The sequence below is a fragment of the Gavialis gangeticus genome, unplaced genomic scaffold (genome assembly GCF_001723915.1).
Source record: "Gavialis gangeticus isolate Ggan-Ray unplaced genomic scaffold, GavGan_comp1, whole genome shotgun sequence".
Lineage (NCBI taxonomy): Eukaryota > Metazoa > Chordata > Crocodylia > Gavialidae > Gavialis > Gavialis gangeticus.
Window position 1 is genome coordinate 10,659,204 of NW_017729015.1, and position 12,752 is coordinate 10,671,955.

At 40.0% G+C, this 12,752-nt stretch overlaps 1 protein-coding gene across 2 annotated transcripts in view; it reads right to left on the reverse strand.

Moving 5' to 3' along the window:
* Positions 1-12,752, reverse strand: part of LOC109294020 (protein argonaute-3) — a 59,821-nt gene that overhangs the window by 10,148 nt on the left and 36,921 nt on the right. For both annotated transcript variants that reach the window (XM_019512206.1, XM_019512207.1), the window contains 12 exons: positions 11,521-11,608; positions 11,216-11,363; positions 10,258-10,377; positions 8,570-8,692; positions 8,213-8,346; positions 7,527-7,711; positions 7,072-7,231; positions 5,351-5,441; positions 4,171-4,365; positions 3,632-3,766; positions 2,844-2,945; positions 672-871 (listed from right to left, as the gene is read on the reverse strand). In XM_019512206.1, the coding sequence (XP_019367751.1) occupies positions 672-871; positions 2,844-2,945; positions 3,632-3,766; positions 4,171-4,365; positions 5,351-5,441; positions 7,072-7,231; positions 7,527-7,711; positions 8,213-8,346; positions 8,570-8,692; positions 10,258-10,377; positions 11,216-11,363; positions 11,521-11,608 (1,681 nt within the window). The remainder of the gene's footprint in view (positions 1-671; positions 872-2,843; positions 2,946-3,631; positions 3,767-4,170; positions 4,366-5,350; positions 5,442-7,071; positions 7,232-7,526; positions 7,712-8,212; positions 8,347-8,569; positions 8,693-10,257; positions 10,378-11,215; positions 11,364-11,520; positions 11,609-12,752) is intronic.

Here is a 12,752-nt window from a genome sequence, read left to right on the forward strand (position 1 = left end):
TTTTTTTTTTTTTTTTTTTTTTTTGTAGAGCCAGAAACTGGGCCAGGCAGGGCAGCCATGAGGGAGGCTGGGCAGGGGTCAGGGCCTGGCAGGGGTCCTCCCATGGTCCCCTCTCCCATCCTCCAGCCCCCTACTTACCAGCATGGAGTCTGGGTCCAGCTCCCTGCGGCAGCGAGCAGGGACTGCCCGAATCTCTCCAAATCTTTTCCAAATCGATTCGGAGAGCTTCAAATAGATTCGGACCTTTTAATTGGTTTCCTGATTCGATTCAGTTCAGATTTGGAGATTTGGCCACTGAATCAGGCCGAATCTCCTCCAAATCAAAACAGCACCCAAAGCTTCGCACAGCCCTATTGGGAACCACTGCCCTAGCCAGCCGGTTCAGCATCTACACATGCTGCTGTGCACAAAAAAATACTCCTCAGCAGGGTAGGACTTGTAACTACAAGTCCTACCCTGCTGTGCAGTTTGTTTTGTGTGCCCTAATAGGGGTGCAAATGCAGATGCTGAGACATTTACTGCACAGTTAATTAGCCTACTGCGCAGTAAACGTCTCGTGTAGATGCACCCAGTTTGTACTATCTAGGGTCAAAAGGTCTAAACGTTCAATAAAATATATTTTGGGTAGAGGGCTCAACTGAGATAAAGCCTAACACTTGTGCTTTTATTACCTGTCATGTTCTTTGTCCACAAGATGGTATCGTGCTCTGAATGCTACCAGATGAGCATAATAGGCTGGTGCGGGTATAGAAACAGATCGTGTGCAGCGCACATATGTGTGGCAGAGCTGGTAAGTCAGCAGCTGAAGTTCATCTGCAGTAAAACAGTTATCATCCCACAAAACATGATAGTGTGAGGGACGGCTGGTACCCTATGGAAAAGGGAACATCAGTTCACTTGTCTGATGGTTTCACATGCATCAAGTTAGATTTTGATCTACATGATGATTTAGTCCGATTTCCCAAACAACACAAGCCACTCAGTTTATCTGCAATTCCTACATTAACAGTGAAAGTTATAAAGATCTGTAAAGACTGAACAACTAAGAACTCAAACAACATTACATAAGTTGCTTCAAAAGTTGATTGCTGTCACTTAGAAACGTACATCCTTTTCCTACTCTGAACTTGTCAAGCTTCCGCTTCCAGCCAATTGATCTTGTCATCTTCCATCCCCGACATTAAGTGAGCCCTCAATCAGAAGTTTCTTCCCAATAAAGGTATTTGTACTGTGATCAAGCCACCTCTTATCCTTCTTCTGGATAAACTAAAAACTGAGCTTTCATGTCTCATTACAGAGACAAAATAACCTTTGTTGCTTTTCTCTGTACTCTCACCTGGCTTCCAAGAACCTTTAAGTAGCAGCACTAGAAAAGGATGAAGTATTACAGAAGCAGTCTAATTAATGCCAGATACACTATTAACATCTTCCTACTTTCACTCAGTATCTCCCATTCAAGAATCACAATTGACCCTGGCCACCACATTAAGCTGGAAGCTCATGTTCACTTGGTCATCCACCAGTATCTTTATCATTCGCATATTCCGGTCCTCTCATCTTTACCGGCAAGGAACTGTCCTTTTTTTCAGTTTACTGAAAGATATGTCTGGGACACTTAAATAGGAGGTCACTGAAACCTCACTAGAAATTCTTTTGTTAAATGATGCCCCATTTACTGCTACGTTGAAAATGTTAACTGGTTCTGAATCCATGGGATATGCTACACTGATGCTTCTTAAACCAGAATGTATTTTCAATGGTCCTATGACAAGACCTTATAGAATTTTCAGAGTATTGTGTCAAGTTACTTTCTTCAAATTTATCTCAGAAAAAAGATACCAAGAAGTTCAATAAAACTTATTTTTCCATAAAATACTACTGAATGAATGAGATCAAACCAACAGTTAAAGGATTAAACAAATTTAAATCATTTCAGGCTATTGCCTAAGCAGATGACATGCTAACCAGTCTACCATTAGTGATTTTGCCTTTCTTTTTTTTTAAACAAGAGCACAAAGTTAGGTTTTTTCCCTACCCGTCATCTGCAATTTCTCTGTCTCAAGATGTTGACATTCCAGCTACAAATGAACGAAGGGAGTTCACATTTAAGTACAGCATTCTTGTCGGAACGCGTCTCACAGCATTAAAATTAGTACCAACCACATATGAAGCTGGTTCCATTTTGCTTCAGATGAGAGATTTTTTCATTCCCTTCAAAAAAATTTTTGGAGTGAACACCAGCAAGTATTTTTGGTGCACCTGTTTGCCTATAAATGCCACAAATCTAGATACGTACGTATAAACTAAGGCTTGTCAGAGCAGGTGAACCCTTGGAAAAGTCAAAAAGACAGAGTATGTCCACAGCACTCTGCCAAAATAGCCTGTAGTCCAGGCACAAATTTCACAAACATACAAAACAGACCTTGGAAGAGTTTACCTTCTTCTACTTTCATATATATTGATGTCATTTTACTCATTAAACTGGCTACCCACTGTACTGCTGTCAAGCTGCTGGGTTCCATTTGTATATCCTACAATTTACTAATTTCCAGCATAGTTTTTAATCCTGAAATTGAACCAAGTCCCCAAATAAAAACAGCTTTCATTTTATTATAGCTATATATGTATTAACATATTATTTTACTTTCAAATTAATTTAACCACTTTTCAAATTAAGTTAGGGACCTCATATGAAGACAACACGAAAACTTCACCAGTGGAATCTTTTAGTGAATCGCTTTTACAACAAACAAGATTCTCAGCTCTTAGATAAGCAGAGATTGGGGCGGGGGGGGGGGGTTGCCAAAATATCGTCTATTAATTTATGAAGGAAGGAATCCTACCTGTATTCCAGCATGGCTACAGAGGTAAAAATCAAACTCATATGGATGTGTAATGTCCGTATCTACGGTTGTTCCAGCTGGAATGTTGCCACTTCTTCCAACCTAAGAAGGAGTAAAGAAAAATATTCACTAGATCATTTCGGAAAACAAGCGAGTGTACTTGTACCATCAAAAAAGAACACTGTTTTGTTTACAGCACTCAATGAATCACCTGTACACTCTCTTGGAAAAAGAGGGTCAATATAGTAATACAGGATATTTGATTTCCCTCTCTCCAAAGCTGAACAAGCTGCAATCACAGCACTTTCAGATATTCCTACTCTGAAGAACAAGTAGCTGAACATTTATGTTTTGATTTGAGTGCCCATCCAGTCTGTATTAGATCAGACAAGGAAAGCTAACTGAAATAATGCCCTTTTTAGTTTCATATGTATATTCTCTGGTATTTGTGATTTTGGTACAAACCAGTAGCAAATGTTGTTTAAAAGGATATTAGCGTTGTCTTACTGAAACTAATTTACTGCCATAGCACAATACGCCTCTTGAATGTCTGTAATTCTATGACACATTCACTAGGGCCAGATGGAGTGGTAAAGCTGATGCTGATACAAGAAAAATGCTGTTTTCAAGTAAGATGGAGGAGCTCATACTTCGCATCTATCAATCCAGAGCATCTCCTCTGAATCCAAGGAAGCACGGAACATTTGGGTAGTTTTTGTCAAACTCACTGCAAATATTTTCTCTACCTGTTCATGCACATAGCTACTTGGTAATAAACTAAAAGTTACCCTTTCTGTTCTGTCAGCACAGAACAATCGTGTGTGATGTCGTTTCTGCACTACGATATAAGTTATTCCAGGCTGGTAGTCTTTCTCCAAACTGATGCAGGCCTCTCTAATTGCTAGCAGCTCATAATACAAAACCTAAAAACAGAGAAACAAAATGGTTTAGCTGACTCTCACAATGTATTCCATACAGCGTGTTTATAGCTTGTACAAGTTGTTCTCAACTGTCTCCAGTCTATTATGAAATTCAGATTTGAAAGAAAATCTATATCATTTTCCTGTCTGTAAGTAATTGGCTTCCCATTCAGAGAATTTTTTTGTCCTATTGCAACACTGAGTATGGACAGAGGAAATTAAGGCTTTTGACTAATCTCCACCTTTTGGGAATTTCTTATGTACATAAAAAGAGGTCAACACGTGGTGCTAAGACATCTAAGTTAAACTGCTTTGAGTTAAATCACAGTTCCAGTTTATATACATGGATCAAACAAACATTCCTCAATCCAAACCCTGCCAGAGTAAAAGACTTTAAGCATAATGACCTGTCGAAACTGTCCTTCAGAGACTCCATCCCGGTAGAAGATGATACGTGTGGGTTTGAACCGTGTTGACTTGTAGAACTGGATGAGAAGTTCTCTAACCATGGAGGCTAAATCTTGTATGATCTCCTGCCGGGGTCTTTGAACTCTCACTGTGGCACAATACCTGCTTGGATGAGCATCCATACTACCTACAACCTACAGGTTAAAGCATAAATATAAAAATAAAAAGGCTAAGAGGTCCTGTCTACAGGGAAATGAGAAAGAACAAGTTAAGAGGAAAAGGTTAAATGATTTCATATAAAGGTTTGATTTAAAGATAATGAAACCAGGTCATTTAAGTTTGTTTTAAGTTGTGGGTTTGAAGTCCTGGCACACTTATGGAAAAGGATGAACCTTGCCCTTTATAACCTGTACGGAAAGAGTATTTGCCTCAAAATTGCTCTTTCCCTTCCCCTTCTATTCCCTTCCTAGTAAAGCTGAGAAGATACTTTTTCTTGGCTCATAATTGGAATTTAAATGTTCCTCTTCAGGAAGGATCATTGGCTATTATTGTTATTATTGTTATCACTGGCTCTATTTTTCGCCCAATTTAGACACACCATTCTTTAGAAAGCAAAGGTAGCCTTCCTAAGAAGCAAATAAACCTAGCCTGTGAAATATCAGACAGTATAACAGGAGGGCAACATTACCATACAACTGTCTTAAGATCTCACCCTAAAATCATCTCAACTTTGCCAGGCCAAAAGTAAGAAAATTACTAAAGACTGCTCTGTTAACACCTCTCTCTTTAAGCCCTTTTTAAAATTCTAAAAGACAGCAGTGATAACTGTCAGCCTGAATATTAGAAGAGAATTTAAAGCACTTATAATTCAGTTACATTTTCTTGAAGACAACCCATTCAGTGAACATCCCTCCTTACCTTATGGTCAAGTATTTTAAAATGCTAAAAAGCATTAATCAGAAGTCTCAAGTCTTACTTTTCCTGTAAAGCAGCCATAAGATTTCTGGCAATTAAACTGGAAATGTATACATACAACTGGAAGACACAGTGGAAATAAATGCCATGAAAAAAAATCAGTGAGTTAATTTATAAAATTTCAGTCCTCAAATGTAGCTGTATTTTCTAGCCTGATCTTTTTATAACAAATTAATAAAACTAAACCAGTATAACAGGACTCACAGCAGCAATGGAAGGCTTCTTTCCATCCCCAGCAGGCGGATGAGTGACATCTGCTCCCAAGAAGATCACTGGTTGTTGGAACACAGAAGGTCTTTAAAAAAAAGTGACAAGTCAACCTCGCACCAACCATTCACCTACTAAATTGCTCAGTCCTGGATTTTCTCTGAATTCACAACAGGATCCAGAGGGAGAAGACAGTTCTACCAACTACTCAGAAGACTAACTTTCAACAAGGAAATCAGTATCAGGCAAGTTGTTGAGAACTTCTGAGCAATACCATCACCATTCCAAAATACATCCATTTACTTACAACTGGACTACAAAGAAGTTTGCTTAAGAGCCACCACCTCATATTAAATGTACATTTCCTAAAAATGCATTATTATTAATCATGGCGGCTATGGTAATGCCTCACGGCATTCAAGAACAAGTCCTCCATTGTGCCAAACACTGTGCAAATATTACAAACACTGGCTCATATGTAGTTACAGTGTGCATGCTATTCTGAGTGGCACTTCATGAAAGCAAGATGGCACATTAAACTCTCACTATGCAGTCTTATAGTCACTTGAGACTAGACTATAAGACTTCATATTAATTTTGGTTCCCTAAATCTGGCCCAGAGCTTTTCCAAAAGTCTCAGGACACATTCTTCTAGGCTTTAATTAAAAAAAAAACTGTTCTGTGCCAGTACATTACCTTCTGCACCCTTCACAGTTCCACTCCTTTAAAAGAAATCTGCCCTCATTACACTTGGGGCCAGAAAGGGAGAATGTCCAGGCTCCAGGGTAGATACTGTTGCCTTCTTCTCCGTGCCAAGAAGCACAAGAGTATATATGTCATACTAGTGACCTGTCCAAGTGAACTCTCATTAGGAAAATCAGTGATATACTAGGCCAGAGGTGGGCAAAATGCAGCCCGCCACGCCATTCTATCTGGCCCACGGTGCCCCTAAAAACGGTTTAGAAAATGAATGTATATCTGCCCCGGCTGCCTGTCATGCGGCCCTTGATGGCTTGCCAAAACTCAGTAAGCGGCCCTCCTCCCAAAATAACTGCCCACCCCTGTACTAGACTGCAGATCAAGAGAGGCAGTAGAAACCTAGACACTCAAGCAATTAAAAAAAAATTAACTGGGATAAAGCACTGGAATAATAAATCATCCTGCCCAGAAAGATGAACTCTTTCCTGTTACATTGAAGAGGATAAATCCTTATGATACATGCTGTACCCCTACTAATAGCACACAGAACCAGTGTGGTCTTAGTTCTGTGGGATCCTAAGTTTCTATTACGAGACCCACCAGAGACGACATTTTTACTTGTTTATTTGATTTATATGCTGCCCGTCCCAAAAAAGCTCATGGTGGCTTACAAGAGAAACAGAATACTTATAAAATAGGAGAATGACACAATATTTCCATTCAAAAGGCAACACCCTCTTATCATTCACTGCATGTATAGCATAGTGGTCCAACACCCAGGTGGGGGGACTGGTTTACCAGCTTTCTGCTTAGAGACTAAATTAATTTTGACACCTACTGAGGATGATGCAATGCTTCACCTCTCCCTTACCATACCTGAAAAGAAGAAACCTGAAGTCACTGGCAAATCAGGATATTTTGCCAATGGAAGCACCACTGGTCCCATAGAGAACACATGCCAAACTTAAAACCTTCCAAAATCAAGTCCCAAAGCAACCCTCACTAAAAGAGATTCTTACCGTTGATGAGGTACAAGGATGTTGTTGATTCCTCCTAGTTTAACATTAATCTTTAGGCACAGGTTGGAGAGAGTCTGTGGAGATGTTTTTATGACATTCTTGACTTGAACACACTGTGTGGCCATTCCCAACAGTGTATCTCCCACACGCTTCACCTCCGCTAAGAAGCAAGCATTAAATTAATTTTAATACACCAGAGACAAGTATTTAAATATCTGAAATACAAGCAAAGATTAGAACTTAGCCAAAGCCACCGTACTTCAAATTTATGCTCCGTCTTGTTAACTTCTCAATAACTACATTGCCCTGACCCCTTTCTCATTCAGTATCACCTAAGACAAAGCACTTGGTTTCAGATGCCTAGGAGGACAGTCCTCTAGACTTTACCAACTGAGCAGCAAAGACCGTTGCTATAACACTTGAGCCAAGGTGTGTGTCCTTAGATACTCCCTTACCGTACACAGGCGTTTTCCCTGGCAGGATAACGATGATGAGCTGGAGCCCCGAGTAGGTGTTCTTGAGGTGCCGGAACATGGGCTCCACACTGTCTGCCCCCTGTGCATATTTACAAAAGCATGGCTGGCCTTGGATTGGCATTCCTGCATCCTTGGAGATTTTGCGTAGTTGGTCTGTAAAACCCCTAGTGAAAGAGTGAAGTTTACTGAGTTTCAGCAGCGGCATCCATAACAAACAGGCGAAGCAGAGGAAGACATTTTACGTAAGGCAAGTAAAAACAGTTTAAATAAAAAAAAAACATGGAGTGCAGAGGGACTTTTAAGATAGTGTGTGATGATATTTTGAGGCTCTAGCCATTCTTATACCATCGTAAAAGAAGGAACAGATTTAGAGAGCTTTAGGACTCTCCAGCCATACAGAGAACTGGATTACTTCCTGTTCCACTGTGGCTACCACACAGCAGGAAAACCACTTGATAGTATCCTTGCAGAACTTCAATTGCAAAGGTAATAGATTTTCCTAGGTCCAGCATGGAAGAGAAGACGTTTCAAGTTATAAACAAATACCCTCTTCAGCATTAAAACTAGGATAAAATGGGCATTGTACTGAGTCCCGGGGTTAGAATTTTGAACATTACAGATTCACTGAAAGAACAGTCCAGTGTCTAAACTATGACATGCCTTACTTCAGTATTTCTTCTCTGCATTGTCTCTGAGTTGCAAAGCAAGCTATGGCCCACATTTTGATCTCAACACCAGTGTGAAATTGTTTCCCTCGCATATCCCATACTCCATGGCTGGGGGTAGCCACTGTTCGATTCTGTGGAGATTAAAGAAACACTCTGATGTTCAAGTTATCAGAAGAGGAAAAAAACCCTATATTATTTTCTATTTTAGGAAAACATCCCCAACATACAGCTTTGAGCTCTGATTCTCTCCACTATGCATAAGGAAACTGAGCTGGCCCAAAGCTTCAGTAATAGGAGTAATGCTGTTACTTGTATTGTTGACAAAGGGGAAAAAATGGAAAACTGAAGTCTCACCCGTCCTCCATATTGCAACATTGGAGCTGGAAGCACACGTCCTGTCACATGGGCCATCTCATCTCGAACTTTGAACTGAAACTCTTGAACAAACGGATCTGCATCATAGTTTGCACTTCTTACCTGAAGAAAGGATAAGTTTCCACGTTACATTAAAAATGAACAGAATTCCTATATCTACAAGTGTTCTGGAAAACATTCCCCTTTCCGTTACCTTAACTTTTTTAAACACTGCTCACCCAGCTCTATTAGCCAAAATCCATCCAACTCCACCTTCCCCCACAGAATGAGACAACTTAGGTGTTCTCTTATTATCCAAACACCCATAACCCAACTTTTGCCTTTGCAAGTAATAATGTGGTTTAAACGTACTATGCTGAGCTATATTTAATATAATTGGCAATGCTGCTGCAAAGCAGATTTTAAGTAATCTGATTCTTTCCCTAGAATGCCAGTCTTAAACACATTTTGATCTTGCTACTGCAGGGATTGGCAACCTTCACCCTGCAGACACGAGGCTTGGGTAGCATTTAGCAAAGGGTGGGGCTTCAGCAGCAACTGATTTCTCTGTAGTAATGTGGGGAGAAGTGGCAGCTGTTGGAGCTCTCCTCGTGCCACTGTGGGGAGAAGCAGTGGCAGTGGCTGACTCCTAGTGTTCACCTGCCTGCCTCTAACGAGAGGCTGGGTCATTCCTGCCTGCAACCTGAAAAGCTTGCTGACTGCTGATCTGCTGAATCGTGCTTGCAGGTTTCACAAGGGGTTTTTCTACCATTAAAAAAAATTCTCTTTATGTATTTAATGCATTAGAAAGTTTGAAAGTGGCCCTCTGGAGGCACAGACCATTGGTAATGTCATGTTTACTGAGAATATTAATCAAAACAGGCCTTTTTCCCATCCTTAGTTGAGGGGGAAATTGTTCAGGAAAATACATCTGCTTTCAGATCTCCATGAAGGTCAGCACTCTGGAGAGAGTATTGCATATTAGTCTTTCTGGCATCTTTCACGAAAGTCTTATTCTACCCTTAAACAAAATTTCTCAGTTGGTCAGTTCAAAAGCACCTTCTCCAGGCTGTTTTTTTAGTAATGCTACTCAAATAAAACCAAATATTTCCAGTATTTTACGTATCAACAGTTCCAAGCAAGGAAAATGCTGATGTTTTAAAAGGCTGGATGGTCAGACAGGAGGGAAACAGGACTGCCAAGTGTCAAGGAGTACCATGGGACCTATAGTGAGAAAGGGTAGTTTATTAGCTAAAATACTAGCTGGTGATATGGTAGACAAAAAGATTAATTTCCTGTTCTGCTACAGGCATCTTGCATAATAGGCAAATCATTCAGGTCCAGACCCTACAGTCACCTAAACACCTCCGAGATTTTGATTCTTGGTGTTGTTACTGTCTTCCCAAACTCTGTCCCAACAGAGATAATAAGGCTGCCCTATACCACAAGACTGCTGGCACACGTGTTAGACATTACAAGGTATACCAATGTTACAGGAATCAGGGGCAGATAGGGAACCTGAATCAATTTACATACATTAATTCTCAGACCATTCTTGTGAGAGAGTTTATAAGAATCTATAAAACAAGCATAATGAAGACAAAAAAGAAGGACCCTATCTGATAAATGCCAAGCATGCTCTCAACTGTTAAGCCCCAAGGAATCCCTATTCAAAGTTAGGAACTAACCAATCTACTAATTTCTTCTTGTCTGTCTGGGGCAGATCTTGCAGTTGCCTTGATCATGGTTGATGTTTGATTGTCAGTTAGCTTCTTGATACATCGCTGGCCTGCCACAATATTACATACCTTAAAAGAAAAAGAAGGAAGTCAGGTACCAGTGCAGTTTTGTAGCCTCTCTTATAACACAGCCATGCAGTCACTATGTAAAAATCTGAGCAGTGTGGTAGAACAGTTCAGGCATCTTGCTATGAGGACAAGCCACCCTCTGGATTCCCACCGAAAACCATCCTCCCCTATTTAACTTAGCTGTACAATGTGCACCTGTGGCTATTTGGGCTGAGGAGTTGGGGGATACTAGCCACAGCACACAGCTGTGTCAGCTAGCCATTAGAGCTGGCTTTTAATAATGCTAACCTGGGCAAGTCACATGGACTTCAGTGCATCTTTGACTCAAAGTCTAATGCATGCATGTTAGGGGATACCAAAACAGGTGGTTCATTGGAACTTATATCTGCCTGCTCCTATAGCAATATAAACATAGCAAAACCACTGCAACTTTAACTGTTTCATGCAGGATCAAAGTTACAGCAATTTAGCTTACTTGTATTGCTACAGGAGCATGAAGAAGCATGCAGATGCAACAGTTGCATCATAACAGCTGATGCCTGCTTCTCTGGGACAAGTCCTCCTCCCCTTTTAAAGTAGTTAAAAATTCTGTACACCTCTTGCCTGTTATTCTTAATGAAAATAAGTTTAAGGGCTGCGATCATAGTATACCAGCATAGCTTCTCTTCTTTTAAAAAAAGCTTAACCCCCCACTATAGGAAGCCCATGGCAACAAAAACATGAAGAAAATGAGTAATTATACATATATGCTCTACTGTTTTTATTGCACAACATACAACTTGCTAACATTTGGCAAAAAGATGGTTGTATTAATAGGACACTAATTTATTTGAATTACTTCTAAAGGCAGGTAGGTGTGTTTCTGTTCCTGTCCCACTTGCAGGCAAGGAAGATGAGGGTATTTCAACTGGAGGTTATACTTCTCTCTGAAGTACTGTGCTACTGTTCTCTCCACAGTCTGACCATTTTCTAACTGTAAAGGGAAGCTGGGAAGACAGCACAAAAGTATTAGTCAAGATATTACTGAAAGTTTAGTTGCCAACTACTAGAACACCCAAAACAATTAAGAAAAAAAAAGCAGTCTCTTTACACACTTAACGTTATGGCATGTTACTGCACGTTCACTGTTGTGACAAATCTTACGTTTGATGACTGGCAGGTCTCCTCGTTACATTACAAACACGGTATTTCCGTCTCATTGTTCCACAATGAGTCACTTCAACCTTCAGACCTGCATGAAATCAACAAGAGAAGCTGATGTTATATAATAACTACACCTAATTCCTCTACATACAAGATGCATAATCTTTCCGATAAGTGAACATGTTACTACCAAGCATCTTGGAGTAGCAAATAGATTCACAGCTCTTAATGTGCAGTGTTAGTAGTGACCAATGTTCTTAAAACATTTGGCATTTAATTCACTGTCATTTGATTTCTGAATATTCAGCTATTTTTAAATATTTTGAATGGTAAATCATCATAGATTAGGCTCTTTTCTTTGAATTATATGTTTTAATGGTTGGGATTCTTTTACAGTAATTTACATTTCCTGTTGCAGCCATTTCACTAACTTAGAAATATGAGATTTCTCATGAAGACTGAAACCTGAATCCAAAGTAGTCTTCAGTGGATGGTTTTAACTCACTGCAAAACACTATTTTCCCATTGTGACCAATTTCAATGTACCACAGGACTACAAAATCACACCTATACCATTTAACAGTTTAAAAGTTGCCCACTTCAATGACATCTGCCTGCTTTAGTTAATGCAGTATTTAGCCCACAATTTGCTTTAGTTTCACTGAACCATCAGGTTTCTGAAACTGATGTTTCATTTTCAGGTCCTCACCTATCCAAAATCATAAAATACGTTCTTTAGATATCAATGGCGTCCTTGCTCTATGCACCTTAGAACCCTGCTACACATTCAAATTAAAGCTAGACAGAAATCAGCTATAAAGTTGTTACACATTTTCAAACACTAACTCTGAAGCAGGTTGGCTCATTTTATAGCTCAGTGGACATTTTTATGGCATGATAATTACTTTGCATGTGTGGCCAATACAAATTTATTACATGATTAACCAGCTAATTCAGGGACAGGCAATTATTTCAGCTGGAGGGCTGCTTAATGAGTTTTGGTGAGCTGTTGAGGGTCACAAGGATAGCCCTGCCCCTTGATGGGTGCCCCATCCCCTGGTTGCCATCTTGGGACCAGAAGTCCCACCCCCTAACCCTTGCCACTGGAATTCCCTCCCCTTGCCCCAGAAGTACTGCTTTGGGCGGAAGGGTTGTCTTGAAACCAGAAAACAAACAAACAAACAAACCACATGCTTAAAAAAAAAAAAGAAAGAAAGAAGAAAAAAAAAAAA